We start from the raw sequence: 16,635 nt of genomic DNA, 5'->3' as shown, positions 1-16,635 counted from the left end.
CAAGGTGGCTTTAGTGAGGTAAAGTGTTGACACGAGTCTTTGAGCTCAGAGAGGAAATTCTGATGATTTTATAGGAGGAAGGCATGCATGAAGTTGCAAGCCAGTTTAATGATGAAGTCTTTCTGATGAAGCTGGCCTATCTCATCGATATACTTAAAAAGCTTAATGTGTCACAGGCTGGGTCTCCGACCCAGCACTCTGAGTTTTCTTTGTATTTTTTGATATGTTATTAGTTTTTGTGTTATTTCCTATTTTGCCTTTAGTTTAGGCAGTTATTGGTTATTGTTCCTGGGTTTTCTATGTTTTGGGGTTTGGTATTTATTCATCACGTATTAGGTCTGTTAAGTTGTGTTGTCATGTTTAGTTTTAGTATTTCCTGTTTTATTCTGACAATGTCATGTGTTCTCTGTTAATTGTATTTAGCTTTTCTCTCCTGGTCCTGTCATTAGGTTTATGGCTGTCAGCTGTTTCCCCATATGTTTCCACTTCCCCTGATCACCTCATGTCTGTATTTAAGCCTTTTGTTTTCTTCATGCCATTGTCGGGTCGTCTGTTTATTCTGCCCTAGTTCTAGCCTGGTTCTGTTTATTTTGACCTCGGTCTTAGTTATGGTTTTCATCTGTTATTCATCATTAGTCTTAGTCATAGTATTTGCTGGTTATTTTCCATCACAGTCATAGTTTAGGTTTTGGTCTCAGTACCGTTTAGTGTTTTGTTTCTTAGTGTTTTGTCAGTTTACTTTGGTTTCCTGGTTTACTCCTGCCGTCATCTAATAAAGGATCACTTTTCTGCTCAAACTTTCAACTACTCGTCATCATCTGCTTTTGGGTCCTGTTTCCACACACATCGGCGCACCCCGCCGTGACAGAACGACCCGACCAGTATGGACCCAGCGGATGCAGCTCTCGTCGAGTGTCTGGAGGAGACGGCTCGTATCCAAGCGATCCTCGACCGCATCTTTACAGCGCCCGATTTGAAGAGCAAGCTGGTGATGGTTAACGTTGCTGAAGCTATTATGGAGAGGGATCCCCGCCTTCTCCAGCTCCCGGACTCACCTGCCATAGTTGCTGCCTTTACGAGGATAAAGGAGATGCTGCAGGCTCAGGGACTGTCGAGTCAGGAAATGGCTTCCAGCACCCACCAGTCACAACAACCCCACAATCAGTCATCTCCATTGCTGCCTCCGGAACCTGAGTGTGTTCGTGTCGGTTCGCTGAGATTCGCCACAGCGTCACCACCTCTCAGCTCACCAGTTTCCACGCCCTCATCACAGTCTCGCCATACTCCTGCCACGGTCCAGCGCGAGGAAGCGCTGGACACCGTTGATTTAGATCACGACGAGCGTCAGTCGATATACTGCGCTCTATTGGAGGAGGAGCTCCGGTGGAAGCCATGGCTCATTCCGGAGCATGAGCCCTCTTTCCGGGGTTCTCAACTGGCTCTCGGGGGACCTCGGAGTTACCAGGGACTTCCGCCTATTGCACCACCGTCTTCCACTTTCAAGAAAAAGCGGCGTGCGCGCCATCGACGCTCCACACCACGAACACAAGTGAGTGACTATATCTTGGCTCATGTTTTTTCTCCGGAGATTATTGGAACGGACACTGCCTTTCCGGGTCATGAGCCCGGCTATGATGAGACTGTTTTCACTGGAAATGCTAGCCATCAGGCTCAGCTAAGTTGCTGTGGGACTGCTATCCAGGCCGGTTTGGAGCCGGAGACGGAGGTGCAGCTTGTGCAGCCTATTTCAGTGTCAGCTGGAGGGCCCGGGGAGCCCGTCCGGCCTCACGTCTCGTTTGCTGGAGGTTTGGGAGAACCCAGCCAGCTTCATGTTTCGTCTGCTGGAGGGCCCAAGGGGCCCGTCCGGCCACCTTCTGCTTCATCACTTGCGGCTGCCGTATCGCCACCTGCAGGACCACCACCTGCTGCGCTACTGCCTGCTGCTTTTGCGACTAAGCCTGAGGACGACACCTTGCCTAGTTCTGCTATACCTCAGTCTGAGGACTTGTATAAACTCATTCCACCCACTTTAGACTGTGTGTGGCTTCAATTTACACAACCTCCTACCACGTCAGCTGGGGGGCCCGAGGAGCCCGCCCAGCCATCACCTGTGGTTGCAGCGCCACCACCTGCGGCTCCCGTGCCGCCGCCTGCAGGACCACCACCTGCCGCGCTACCGCTTGCTGCTTCTGCGCCTCAACCTGAGGACGACGCCTCACCTGGTTCTGCCACACCTCAGTCTGAGAACTCATACAAACTCATGTCGCCCACTATAGACTGTGTGTGGCTGCAACTTACACAGCCTCCTGCCTCATCAGCTGGAGGGCCCAAGGAGCCCGTCCAGCCTCCTGCCTCGTCAGCTGGAGGGCCCAAGGAGCCCGTCCAGCCTCCTGCCGCAGCTTCATCATCCTCTCCTGCCGCAGCTTCATCATCCTCGCCAGCTTCGGCCTGTGCTTCGCCAGGTCCAGCTTCGGCCTGTGCTTCGCCTGGTCCGGCCTTAGTCTCAGTTGCTGCCTCGCCTGGTCCGGCCCCTGCTGCTGCCTCGCCTGGTCCGGCCTCGGCTTCTGCTTCTGGTTCGTCTGGTCCGGCTTCGGCCTGTGTTTCGCCTGACCCGGCTTCGGCCTCGGCGCCTGTGTCGCTATCGTCAGTTCCAGCCTTGGCTTTTGTTCTTGCTTCGCCTCCGCCTGGTCCAGCTTCGGCCTCAGTTTCTGTGTCAGCCTCGCCTGGTTCTGCGGTTGTGTTGCTATCGCCCAAGCCTCATTTTGCCCCTTGGGATCGCCGGCCGCTTTCCGGGCCGTCTGCTGGACATCATTGCCGTCCGGGTCGGCCCCCTGAACTTTTGATCTCTGGCCTGCTGTGCTCTCGGCCTCCGGGTCGGCCCCCGGAACTCATGGGTTTTGGCCTGCTGGACCGTTGGCCTCCTGGTCGGCCCCCTGACCTTTTGATCTCTGACCTGCTGTGCTCTCGACCTTCGGGTCGGCCCCCGGAACTCCGGGATTTTGGACTGCTGGACCGTTGGCCTCCTGGTCGGCCTCCCGAACTTTTGTCCTCTGTTTTGTTTTGCTGTCGACCTCCGGGGCGGCCGCCTGAACCGCTTCGCCATTCGCTCCTGTTCTGCCGGGTTCATGGTCGCCCTCCTGAAGCTGGGTCTCGGACTCTTGTGCCCTTGTTGTTTTTGGCCGGTGTGCTTCTGGTGCTTTGTTTTTGGTTTTGTTTCCACTCATAGGACAGAGCTGTGGACATTCTGCTTCTGTTTGCCATGCCCTATCTCTGTGAGATGGGGTTTTCTGCTGTTGTCTCACTGAAAACAAAGCATAGATCCAAGCTGAACATTAAACATGATTCGAGAGTGGCAGTATCAAGCCTGCAACCACGTTTTGAAAAGCTCTGCAGTGAAAAACAGGCACACTGCAGCTACTAAGAATGAAAAGTATTAAGCTCTTACTAAATTATATTTTTTCATCTCTGTTCGCAGGTTTCTGGATTTCCTTTTTAATAAGACTAAAACTGAACTTTATTTTTGCGTTCCTGGCAAAGTTCACATTCTGTGCATTCTGTGGTGCAGACTAATGAAGCAGTCTAGTGACAAAAGTCACAAATAGTTGTTTGAAATGAAAGTTGTTCATTTAAAACAAAAATTACTGAAGAATTCATTGTGAATGAGTTTGCTATCTAAATAAAGATGCAACTAGGATTTTCTGTCATTCGTTTGTTTGCATGGGGTGTGAAAACATTTCTTCCTGCCATGTGGGGAATGATGTAAAAAGTTTGAGAACCACTGATCTAAAGTATGACTAAAGTTCAGCCTGATTAATATAAATGTCACTGACGATTACGAATATTTTGGAAAACCAACATTTTTACCACTCAGTTGATGTCTTTCTGTTCAACAGCTCCTTTTCTAGACTTGTAAGAGTTTGATGTAATGTGGGGAGTGCTGGTCCCGACCCTCCAAGACAGTAAGAAGCAAGCAGAGGGAGAAAAACCATAAAATTATTTAGAAGCTGATTTAATCCTTAATGGCTGTGCAGCCGTTATAATTTACAACACAGAAGGTCAATGCAGACCTCATACATCCAAATTAGACAATCACATATAATATTAAAAACACCATCAACTACTGTGTCTGAATGTGTGGTATTGCCACTGTTTAGACCTAAAGAGATATGTGTTTTAAAAAAAGACCACCTAATTTAAATATAATCATTACATCCTTGTCAAAAGCTAACTTCTAATATATAACGTTTCTAATAAGCACAATGACCAAACATATGGCAGTGTTTATAGGCACAAAGGCAACAGCAAAATGTTTCAACTGTGGAATTCAATTATTTGTTTGGAAGGATGAGCTAAATTACTTTATTTTCAACTATAAAGCCAATTTAGACTTTAACCAATTAACAGGCCATTGATCTGATTTATGGCTTTGGACTTTCACAACAAAACTTGTATCGAAACACATTTTTAACAAAACAAAACAAATACTATTATTATTATTATTGTTGTTGTTGTTGGTTAAAATGTAATTAAACAGAAATGTTTGTTGAATGTAAAAACAGTATGCTTCTGTTGCTAAAGAAAGGCTAGATTTGACATTAATAGTGATGTTCAAAAGCACCCACAAAGCATTAAAATAATACAGGAGTTAAGAATATAAAGTTCATATGTTATAAAAGTTCATTGAAAAAAAGCCCCCAGCCCTAACAGCTGCACCTTCCGAAAAGCTTTGTCTGCCCTCTTATCAAGTAGCTGCTGACTTTTCTATTTCAAACAATCAATAGAAAATTTCACGGAAGGATTTTTATATGAGGTTTTTAAAGCTGTGGGGTTAATCTTTAAGTAACATGAGCCGAAGCTAGACTAACACTAGCTAGCAAGCTGTTTATAAACCTGGTGTTAAACTGAAAGAAGGCACAAAACAGTTTGAATAAGAGTAAACATTTACTCAGCAAATCAGTGTATCACGCAAAGAATCACAGCAATGCCAACAATAATCTCTTCAGCTGAAGCTTCTCCAGCTGAACCCAGGTTTGCACAACACATTCCAGAAAAATATGTGGGCGCCATGAACATACAGACTGATCTGTGCGAGGGAGGAGGAAAGCAGTGACATGGCATTTTCAAACCATTTATCCTTCCCACTGGGAAACAAAATTTCCAACTTAGTTTTTCAAATTTAAGACAACTCACATCAGCTTTCTGAATAAAAAGTAGTGGTGACTTACTTAAACAAATTGATAAAAAATCGTGTTCAGTCTACTTCATCTTATGTTTGTGGCCTTAAATTTGTTTTCAAATTTTAAAAATGTAACACATACATTTAATTAGTGCCGGGTTTTGTCACTGGTTTCTATAATCGATTCGATTCCGATTCACAAGGTCCAATTCCATCCTAAAATCCACTCGATTCGATTCAGTTTTGAGTCAGTCAGAAATACTATAATTCTGATTCATTTATCGGTACTGACACTTTGAGATGGGAAACTATATCTTGAAGTATACCAAGAGAGAGAGAGAGAGAGAGAGAGATGTGCAGGAAGTGTGATTTTATCGTGGTGGAAGCAAAACAGCAAAAGTAAGAGGGGATTAATGACGATATTTATCAAATGTGAAGCGTAGTTTTGATCTTCTTTTGCTTCTGATTCAGTGAACTTTTGTTGGAGCATCAGAATGAGGCTTCCAACCCCGACGGCATGTCAGTAGCCTACGTGCCATCGAGTGACAGCCTACATCTCACTGATGTGTCGGGTCCGCGTATTGTGTTTATATCTTTTTGCGGAATCCGTTTACCTGCTCTTATTTGTTGTTTTAGCTGTTTGGTGGTTGTTGGAATTCAGGCATTTCTGGCATAATACATTTATATTTAAAAATAGATTTAGGATTTAATGAATGTATGTTGCGTTATTCAAGCCAAAATGGATTTTTTTTTAAACCCACCCCGACTTCCACCTCAACAGGAACATTGTAAATAACCGTTTAGTGCTGCTACACTTAAACCTAGACAAGGGGCGTGCCTTACGACGTTGGCGTGACATCTGCGCTTGCGCAGTACTCTAACCGCGCAGTTCCTTTTACTCAAGGTATTTGAAAGCTGGCTCGGGAAGCGGTACGTCTGTACGACTTGTGGTGGCTCTCCATCCCATCCTAAATTAAACTAACTATCACGGTAAGGCGTCCCACTGCTTTAACAGTTGTGGTATTCAGTGACAGTTAATTCAGTGTCTGACATTTGTTACGGTTCAATAACTTAAGAGGAAATTCATATTGTTCGGAAATTAGCTAACTTTATGGTTAGCAGCAAACACATTAGCAAGCTAGTGCTAACTGTAGCTGGATGACTTGGACAGGACCGGCTGCTGGATCAGTCTATTCACTGGAATCGAGATCCTGCTTTCCATCTTGCTTTGAATATGCTTTTTTTCCCCTTTTTGCTTTGTTCGGGACAGTGATGAAATGGTTTAAGACCTTGCATACTGTCCAATACATGCGAATCTGCGACGGCCATGTGCTTATATTAAAACTCGCAGGAGACTAGACAGCCTTTAGCCTGCTAGCTCAGAAGCTACGCCGCATAAACCGATCTGGAGTCAGCAGCGGTGCCAAATTATGGCTACATTACCTCAATCTGGCATTGGCAGTCTATAGTGCTTAGCTGCTACCAGGCTAAAATGAATGCATGAATGATTTAGCCTAGCAGACACACTGTAAACTTAGGAGTCAAGAGTTAAGTTGGGTTGTTAGAGCAATGAAACGGCTTTCAATCAAACCAAGTCAAATTACGTATGCACATGGGAACTTTTATGTTATTTTGCTGGAAACAATGCACAGGTTTTAAGGCATTGCTAAAAATGTTGTAGATTTAGTTAGATCGTTACATGTTGTCAACCTATATGAGGTACTGCATTTAGTCTCTTGCAACGCACTTTTTGTTTTTCAGTAATTTACTCTTTCAGTCTTTTTTCCACTCCCTTGTAGTTTTGATCATGGAGCTGAATGATGCGAACCTACAGACCCTGACTCAGTTCCTAAGAAAAACCCTCGACCCAGATCCAACAGTCAGACGTCCTGGTAATACACTATAATGACAGCTTGCATATCAAAAAGGAGTTTACAATGAATGTTGTTGTTCACTTATTTATTGAGCTATGAATAATTTATTTACTTCATGTACTCTAATATTTGCTCTAATACTTCCTTTACAACATTTTCTTCCTCCCTTACAGCTGAAAAGTTTCTTGAATCTGTAGAAGGAAACCAGAACTATCCACTGTTACTTCTCACGTTGCTGGAGAAGTCCCAGGACAACGTGATCCGCGTCTGTGCTGCTGTGACATTCAAAAATTATATAAAGAGAAACTGGAGAATTGTGAGTCTTGCTGAATAACAGCCTGATTGAAAGTGTTTTTCTCTGCACATGTTTAATATCTTTGAATAGAAATACACTGTGTTATCATTGAACCCAGGTCCATTTGAAATTGTTAGAGTTCACTTTTGTTATCTGCTTGCTAAACTGAAAGAAACAGTCTCCTTTGTCTCTCCCATGCACATAAAATACCTCAGTGTTAGCAGTGTGGCATAAGCCCTTCAGCTTCGCAGTCCAGGGGTGGGGGCAGTTAAAAATGCATTGCCATTCATTTACACCGGCATGGCACTACATAGGCAGTGTATTCAGCACTTTAACAGCACAGTATAAAGCTGATCGGTTGTAGTGATCTAGATTAAGATTTTTTTCCTCTTTATTCCATTAATAATTGTTTTGATTTTGTCATGTGTCTGCTGAGGTTCTCGAAAAGTTTGTGTGTAATACAATTTAACACCTGTGAGCAGGTTTGTTTATGCTGGCCTAATTCTGTGGTTTGTTTACTCACAGGTTGAAGATGAACCCAACAAAATCTCTGATCCTGACCGAACGGCAATAAAAGCAAACATTGTAAATTTGATGCTGAGCAGCCCGGAACAGATTCAGAAACAGGTGCGTCCCAACACGCCATTGTCCCTAAAAGGTGTACTTTAAAGCAAAGGAAGAATATCCATAAATTCACTCCTACTCATGTGTCCAATCTGTCTTCACAGTTAAGTGATGCCATCAGCATCATAGGACGTGAAGACTTTCCACAAAAATGGCCAGACCTTCTAACAGAGATGGTGACTCGCTTCAGAAGTGGAGATTTCCACATCATCAACGGTGTGCTGCGCACTGCACATTCACTCTTCAAGAGGTAGAACTCTCTTCTCAGTGATTTTAAAATCTTTTATGAATCTGTTTTCATAAAACAATTTAATGTGTTCTGCACCTTTTCTTCTTTTTAAGGTATCGCCATGAGTTCAAGTCAAATGAGCTTTGGTCTGAGATAAAACTGGTTCTGGACACGTTTGCGCTACCTCTGACTGAACTATTCAAGGTTTGTTATCACAATTAAACCAAATGTTATGTAACACCTAACAAAATAAAACTTTTAAACAAGGTTTAGGAATACATCTGTCTTTATTGCAGGCCACAATCGAGCTGTGTCAAACTCATGCTACAGATGTCAATGCCTTGAAGGTCCTCTTCTCATCACTCACACTTATCGCCAAGCTTTTCTACAGTCTTAACTTTCAGGTCAGTTCTTTGAAATAATAATATTTAAAAAAAAAAAAATTTAATGTAGTTGTATAGTAATTATTGATAAGTCAGGATAGTTACAAAAAAGGTAGCACTACTATGTTGCCAGTAACATCTGGTTAGCTTCAGTCTGTTTAGGAATTTATTCATGTGCACTGCAAGTAAACTCTGCCGTGTCACACAGGACCTTCCAGAGTTTTTTGAAGACCATATGGAAACCTGGATGACCAATTTCCATGGCCTACTGACTTTGGATAATAAACTTTTACAAACAGATGTGAGTTATCTTCTCCTTTACATTTACTGCAACATAGTTTAATCACTTATTGCAAAAGTGTTTCTGACATTTGTGTGCGTCTCCCAGGATGAGGAGGAGGCAGGTCTCCTGGAGCTGCTGAAGTCTCAGATCTGTGACAATGCGGCTCTTTATGCTCAGAAGTACGATGAGGAATTTCAGCCATACCTGCCACGCTTTGTTACTGCAATCTGGAACCTTCTAGTTTCTACTGGCCAGGAAGTCAAATATGACCTGGTGAGAACAGTGAGACCTGACTGTGTTTCTGTTATTTTTGAAGTTCACTTAGCCCATACTTACAGTTCACCTTGTCTTTGTTGCAGCTCGTAAGCAATGCTATCCAGTTCTTGGCATCGGTCTGTGAAAGGCCACACTATAAGCATCTGTTTGAGGACCAGAATACACTCACAAGCATTTGTGAGAAGGTCATTGTGCCCAACATGGAGTTCAGAAGTAAGCCATCAAATTACACCTGGAAGTGCTTAGAGATTCAGGGCGCTGCTTGCTTGGATACACACATGCTTATGTGCTGAGTGTCACTGACCAGATTGACATTTAATGTCGGATTAGGTGCGGATGAGGAGGCCTTTGAAGATAACTCAGAGGAGTACATCCGAAGAGACCTGGAGGGATCTGGTAAAAATGCATCACCATCTCTTAAATTAAATTTGAATGAAAAAAGTTTTGCTTTTTACTTAATTTAAAATGATCTTAAAAAGGTATAATGATGTTATATAGTTGTTATAAAACATTTTATCAAAATGTTTGATGATAATCCTATTTTGCCATCCTTTCTCAGACATCGACACTCGCCGTAGGGCTGCGTGTGATTTGGTGAGAGGACTTTGTAAATTTTTTGAGGGACCAGTCACAGCAATCTTCTCCGGCTACGTGAACTCGATGCTGGCCGAGTACGCCAAGACACCTCGGGAGAACTGGAAACACAAGGATGCTGCCATCTATTTGGTCACATCGCTGGCATCGAAAGCCCAGACACAAAAGGTGTGGTTGACATACGCACTCCAAAGTTATTGAATTTGATGTATATCATATGTAACTGCTAAAACATTTGTGTTAAATGTGAAATCCTTTATCTTATCCAAACAGCATGGAATAACACAAGCCAACGAACTGGTGAATCTGACAGAGTTCTTTGTGAACCACATTCTCCCTGATTTAAAATCCCCCAATGGTAAGAAAACTGCTAATACTTCACATCTTAATGTGCCAATGCCTGTGCGATACAGCAGTTTCTTCACATTTATTCCTCTGTAACCAGCTGGATGATAGAGATACTATTCATTTTGAGATCCTAAAGATTTTGAGATATTGTGTAAATGTTCTGCCATTTACAAACGAAAATGTGAATTTTCTTCATGTCATTTTCATTGTAGTTAATGAGTTCCCAGTGCTGAAGGCTGATGCCATCAAGTATGTCATGATCTTCAGAAGCCAGGTATGACTTCCTGCTTTTTTTCCTCCCCAATGACCAGCTCAGTTTCAGAAAAAAAAAAATCCAATACAGAGAGTGCTTCTATCTTTTTTTTTTTTTTTTTTTTTTGTCTTTAGCTTCCTAAAGAGCAGCTGCTGCAGGCAGTCCCTCTACTAATAACTCACCTGCAGGCAGAGAGCACAGTGGAGCACACTTATGCTGCACATGCTTTGGAGAGACTGTTCACTATGAGGGGACCCAACAACACAACACTGTAAGTATCAAATAATATTGTAACACATGAATAATAATTATCATCTTTGATAGACATGTAAGGCAAAGTTAATGGAACTTCTTTCCATCCATGTTTTGATAGGCAACACAAAAGGCCAATTATAGTGACAATAATGCTGAACCAGTCATGTGGCTGGAGTAGAGCCATGTTGGGTTAAATTGATGCATGCAGCACAGAGCATAGGAGAAGCATCTGGCAGCAGGACGTGTTACTGTAGCTGTATGCCCCAGTATGTTGAAAGTGTGAGAGGGATAATAGAAAAAACCGAAAGTAAAAAATGTTGATTAAAACTCGAGCAGTGGTGTTACCAAAGAAGACACCCCAGCAGACACGGCCCAAGGCTCAAAACGCCGAGAACAAAGGGAGGTCAGAGGACTGCTGTGGGGATGTTTTGGCTTTTTAACCCGAGAAAGGAGCAGAAAAGAGTGCACTGCAAATTGTGTTGGTGCAAATTGGTTATAACACCAATTGTTTTTAAGCAGTGCCATCTTTAGTGCACACACAATGCAAGACTCTATAGTCCCATTTTGTCCATCGCCATTTCTTGAGTTAAAAACAAACAAACAAGTGATACAGAACATAAATTTAAATTAGTGGTTAATGAGTTGGACTGATCTATGAAATAAAGCTTCATGTTAAAATCAGCATATAAGAAGGTTTACATTTCCCAAATGTAACACCAGAGTTTCTACAGTTGTAAAAAGCCTGCAAAAGTCATGGACATTTAGGGTGGAGCATTTTGGGGAAAATCCTGGAAATGTCAACCCTAATTCTGTGGGGAGATTAATCAGTTTTCATGGCCTTTGGTGTGGATGTAAGTTTGCACAATGCCAGGAAAGAACAGATTTTAATGTGTTGCATCATGTTTGGTGATAGTTAAAGGTAACTAACGTCAAACTAGGGACTGTTTTGATCATTGTTTGCTGAGGTAAAGCTTACAGCGACTAGTTATCAGCTCACTACTCAATACTCACTGTTTTCTGAAGTCTGTACTGAAGCCTTAATAAGAGTTTCTGCCATCACCATCTTGGTATCAAAAACAGATGTGATGAGGAAGAGTACATGTACAATTACAGGTCTGTTATAGCCGCAAATGTATGTCAAACCCTGTTAGTGAAGTAAATTTTAATATTAACTTAATTTTTTCCTTTGAAATAAAGAGCATTTATTCTCATTAGAATGTTGTCTCAATCATTAAAGAGGAAAACTGTGTATTAATCCTGTAATGTTGTGAGCACTCATGCCTAGTAGTGGCTATATTACCCGTTAGTATCGTTTTCTCCATCCATTTAGTATTAAACTGCAAGATGAAAGGATTCCAAGTGCAGTCAGTCTTCTTCTTTGTGTGTTATCAGTATCACTGCTGCAGAGATGGCACCCTGTACTGAACAGCTGCTCAACAACTTGTTCAAGGCATTGGCTTTTCCTGGTTCTGCAGAAAATGAATACATTATGAAAGGTGAGCCTGACTTGCCTGTTATCTAAATGCTCCTCACTCACTGTCACACGAAGTCCAAAGTTAATAACATAGCCTAATTGTGCATGTTAATTTTTTTTTGTTTCATTTTCAAAGCCATCATGCGCAGCTTCTCCCTGCTGCAGGAGTCCATTGTTCCCTACATCCCTACGCTGATTGGTCAGCTCACTCATAAGCTTCTCCAAGTCAGCAAGGTAACACAATGTTTGTTAGTACTTATAGATACAGATAGATTTGTTTTGAGGGGAAACGCATCAAGTATTGAAAAATGTTTCGTCTGCTTTCAGAATCCCAGCAAACCTCACTTTAACCACTACCTGTTTGAGTCCCTGTGCCTGTCTGTCCGCATCACCTGCAAGGCGAACCCCGCTACAGTCAGCAGTTTTGAGGAAGCACTCTTCCCCGTCTTCACGGAGATCCTCCAGAACGATGTTCAGGGTACGTCAGTTATTTAAGTGTAGATTGTGTTAAAACACAGTTGGTGCCTCTTTAGGGACAACTCAACATCTTTATCCGTCTTCTTTTGCAGAGTTTCTTCCATATGTGTTCCAGGTGATGTCTCTCCTCCTAGAGATCCACTCTAACTCTATTCCCGCCTCCTATATGGCCTTATTCCCTCATTTGCTGCAGCCTGTACTTTGGGAACGAACAGGGAACATCCCCCCTCTGGTGCGCCTCCTTCAGGCTTACCTGGAGAAGGGAGGTGAAACTATTGCTAGGTCTGCTGCTGATAAAATAGTGAGTATGGCACAACCTCCTCCTCCTCCCCCTTCACTGAAATTTCGCGAACAAATACTTTTAAATTTTATATTTACAAGTTATTTTTTTAAAATATTTATTTATTTTTGGCCAGAAGATGACTAATTTAAAATCTAGCTCAACCGAGTACTTTAATTGCTAATCAGTAAAATAACTATACAAGTTTTCTTCTGATTCTCGTTTTCTTACTCGGCAAAAAAGATGGCATGTTTTTCTTATTGTTTGTCGACTTTTTTCCTCAGCCTGGCTTGCTTGGAGTTTTCCAAAAGCTTATAGCATCCAAGGCCAATGATCATCAAGGATTTTACCTTCTCAACAGTATCATAGAGCACATGCCCCCGTAAGCTGATAAATCTTCTCCTCAGTGGTTCATTTCTAAAGTGTTGTCTTTGGCAAAAAATGTTTAGGTTTTTGGTTTTTGCTGTTGTTAATGTTTTCCCTTTCTTTTGCCAGAGAATCACTCATTCAGTACAGGAAACAGATCTTCATTTTGCTCTTCCAGAGGCTACAAGGTTCCAAAACCACCAAGTTCATCAAGAGTTAGTATACCATTACCATTAGCAACATTCAAGCTTTAATCTGCTCTAGCAGTGCCAGCGACTGAACCTTTTTATCTCCCCTCTCATAGGTTTCCTGGTGTTTGTCAATTTGTATTGTGTCAAATATGGAGCTATAGCACTTCAGGAGATTTTTGACAGCATCCAGCCAAAGTAAGTGTTCCAAAAAACAAACAAACCCCAAAACAAAATCTTGTTTGATCCATCAGTTGCACAAAAGAAGCTACAAGTTCTGTTGATAAGCTAATTTGATGGCTTTCAAACTTACTGCAAAGACGCACAATTTTTGCTGATCTATTTTAAAAGTAACACTTATGTCAAAACTTAATTAATCATGCACCTCTTTTAGTTTCTTCACTAGCTCTGGTGCTTATGGCAAAATTAAAACTATAGTTGACTGAAGTGATGACATTGCAAAGTGTGTGTGATTATAGAGTGCAGTAGTTACCAGTAGCTGTAATTTAATTTCAAACCAAAGACCGATTTGAAAGTGTATTAAATTCACTGACTTTGTGTTGCAGAATGTTTGGTATGGTGCTGGAGAAAATTGTTATTCCAGAGGTTCAGAAGGTGTCTGGACCAGTCGAGAAAAAGATCTGTGCTGTTGGCATTACAAAGATCCTCACTGAGTGTCCTGCAATGATGGACACGGAGTACACGAAACTCTGGTAAGAAAACATGAAGCTCGAACATTTAAAAACTTTACACAGCAGCAATGCACACTTTTCATTTACACTGCCTGAGATTGAAGTGGACAGTGGATCATTATATTACAGTAACCCAAAATCAGTTAAACTTCAGGGACGTCAGCTTGTCCAGTTAGGAACTATAAACCGCTCTGAATCCACTTCATCTGCAAAGAGAGCAGGTTCACACTAGGGCTGCCACAAACAATTATTTTGATAGTCGACTAATCAGATCATGCATCCCCTGGACATAAAACGTAAAGTTTATTGCACCAGCATGCATCTGCTCTTATGTAACTATCATTAGCTTACAGGTTAAAGTGTTTAAGGTTTGTGCTAACTAAAAAGATGATAGTTTATTAAACCTTTAATGAAATTTGCAGATTGTCTCGGTGGAGTTTAATAAACTCAGCCGTCTGCTCCTTGCTATCTAAAATATAACAGGACACTGGAGTATATTCTATCATCTCACACTTCTGTTTAATCCCTTCTCTGTTTTCTGTTTATTCAGCTGTGTGAAAATTATAACTTTAATCTCAGCCAACCGTTTTCTCAGTAAAATACTGACAAAAGCCAAACAAAAATATTTTTAAGTTATCCAAGTGTTTAACCTGAGTAGCAGAAGATCTGAGCGGGGATCTGAAAACAATGTGCCGGGAGTTTGTTCTCGCCGGCTCTAGTGAGGCTTGAACCCCCAGCTAGCTATCGAGCTAGTGGGTAACAGGTGTCTCCAAAAACATCGGAGCACTTGTGCAAAAATCTGGTGTCTTAATAAACCAAGCAGATATTTAAAGTTCACACAGCTACATTCTCACCTGAAAATAAGTTAAAAGTTTATTTTGTGACCAAGAAAGAGTAATATTAAAACTCAGTAGCTGCCACCATTGTTGGAAACTGGAAATGACGGACAAATTTGGAGGAGTCTTTGAATTTGGACAGCCTTCCTTGCGTTGCTGTAACGTAATCGGCCAACAAATGTGGCCTCCAAAAGATGCGGCCCCTGAATTTGGACACGCTACGATACCGGAGACTCATTTTTCTTCTTCGGGGTTTAACAGCAGCTGGCATCCTTGTACATGCAGTGCTGCCTTCTTCTGTTTCAGTCAGTTATTACACTCTTAAATCCTGCTACTTATTCCTGCATCTTTCAGGATCTTACAAAGCTTCAGATGACTATTAAATTAATCTTTGACGATTTTGATAGTTGACGTAATCGTGACTAGTCGACAAATTGTGGCAGCCCTAGTTCACACTGAGCACATGAGTCTGAAGATGCTATGGGAAATAATGGGCTCCTTGCACTTCAGGTGTTCTCTGGAAAATGCCAGATGATGCTGGGATGTAAGCAAAGGTCCCACTAAAGGATTTGGGACCACAAACACGCACACGTAACCCACAGCACTCCTCCTGTTCCTCCTTGGGGAGATGGCTGCTGGGAATATTACATATTAGTAGATACCAATGTTTATTTGTTGTCCTGAGTAAAACAAAGACGAGTTATTGTATCTCTTCAGGACCCCACTGCTCCAGGCCCTCATCGGTTTCTTTGAGCTTCCTGAAGACGACAGCATCCCAGACGATGAGCACTTCATTGACATCGAAGACACACCGGGCTATCAGACTGCCTTCTCACAGCTGGCCTTTGCCGGGAAGAAGGAGCACGACCCAATTGGAGATGCTGTTGGCAATCCAAAAATCCTGCTGGCCCAGTCACTGCACAAGCTTTCTACTGCCTGCCCTGGAAGGGTAAGTTCACAAATGCAGGCAGTTTTGTTCTTTTTCTGGTTTGATTCAATGTGTTTGGAATCCAAGAATTGTCACTTTGGAAACCATATTGATAAACATTGTACCCCCCTCCCCCTCTGTGCAGGTTCCTTCAATGCTGAGCACGAGTCTGAATGCAGAAGCTCTCCAGTTCCTGCAGGGCTACTTACAGGCGGCTACTGTGCAGCTGGTTTAAAACCAAAGCAAAATCTCAGTACCCTGCAGGAATAGCCACAATGACCCCTCGGTCACATGACAGACCTGCTTCAGTTGAACTCGAGATCTGAAAGTTAAATGGATTTACCAGAGAAGTAAATTTTGCCTGAATTCAGGGTGTGTACTCCAATGGAAGTCATTTTAAGGTTTTTCTTTTAAGAAAAGGAAAAAAGGAACACGACCAAAACTGAATTACTTTAAGATATCTGGGCCTTTTTCTTTTCATGTGATAAAGGCTAACAAGGATTTGAATGTCAGGTTGTGAAGCACTTACCAGTTTATTTCAAAAACATCAGCAACAGCAGCAGATGTAAAAATAAATAAAAGAAATTGAACGTGTGGGACGCTGAACATGTATTTCAAACAGGAGGGTTTAAATCATTTCTTTTGTATGTTTGACTTCCTTTTTACGGTTATGAGGCTGTAGTCTGTGGCTCAAACATAAAGCTTAATATTTTTCTGTTGCATGTTTCCCTTTATTTGTTAATGTCTTTGTTGTTTCTGCACTGTTTGTTAATGTGAATAAAAAGAGGCACTTGTATGGATCTG

General features: G+C 42.1%; 1 protein-coding gene across 1 annotated transcript; it reads left to right on the top strand.

Moving 5' to 3' along the window:
- Positions 1-6,009: 6,009 nt before the first annotated feature.
- On the top strand, positions 6,010-16,631 carry cse1l (CSE1 chromosome segregation 1-like (yeast)). The gene is made up of 25 exons (XM_085274003.1): positions 6,010-6,166; positions 6,976-7,068; positions 7,224-7,366; positions 7,871-7,972; positions 8,074-8,219; positions 8,312-8,402; positions 8,495-8,602; positions 8,790-8,882; positions 8,970-9,137; positions 9,224-9,353; positions 9,471-9,536; positions 9,700-9,902; positions 10,008-10,092; positions 10,295-10,356; positions 10,470-10,606; positions 11,983-12,086; positions 12,201-12,298; positions 12,392-12,542; positions 12,634-12,842; positions 13,106-13,203; positions 13,317-13,402; positions 13,492-13,573; positions 13,942-14,088; positions 15,621-15,852; positions 15,977-16,631. Exons 2-25 carry the CDS (start codon positions 6,984-6,986, stop codon positions 16,064-16,066), a joined length of 2,916 nt encoding a protein of 971 aa, XP_085130129.1. The 5' UTR covers positions 6,010-6,166; positions 6,976-6,983; the 3' UTR covers positions 16,067-16,631.
- Positions 16,632-16,635: the final 4 nt, after the last annotated feature.

This window comes from Mchenga conophoros, linkage group LG5 (assembly GCF_057382185.1).
Source record: "Mchenga conophoros isolate Kocher_MC1m ecotype Shallow Benthic linkage group LG5, M_conophoros_male_GT1.1, whole genome shotgun sequence".
Taxonomy (NCBI): domain Eukaryota; kingdom Metazoa; phylum Chordata; class Actinopteri; order Cichliformes; family Cichlidae; genus Mchenga; species Mchenga conophoros.
The sequence above is the reverse complement of the archived record's forward strand: the minus strand, read 5'-3'. Positions and strand labels throughout refer to the sequence as shown.

Bases quoted from the DNA above. Each gene is read 5' to 3' on its own strand.
- cse1l (XM_085274003.1), top strand. From the start codon at position 6,984: ATGGAGCTGAATGATGCGAACCTACAGACCCTGACTCAGTTCCTAAGA. The intron at 12,843-13,105 runs GTGAGTATGGCA...TTTTTTCCTCAG, and splicing joins GGTCTGCTGCTGATAAAATA to CCTGGCTTGCTTGGAGTTTT. The intron at 13,204-13,316 runs GTAAGCTGATAA...TTCTTTTGCCAG, and splicing joins ATCATAGAGCACATGCCCCC to AGAATCACTCATTCAGTACA.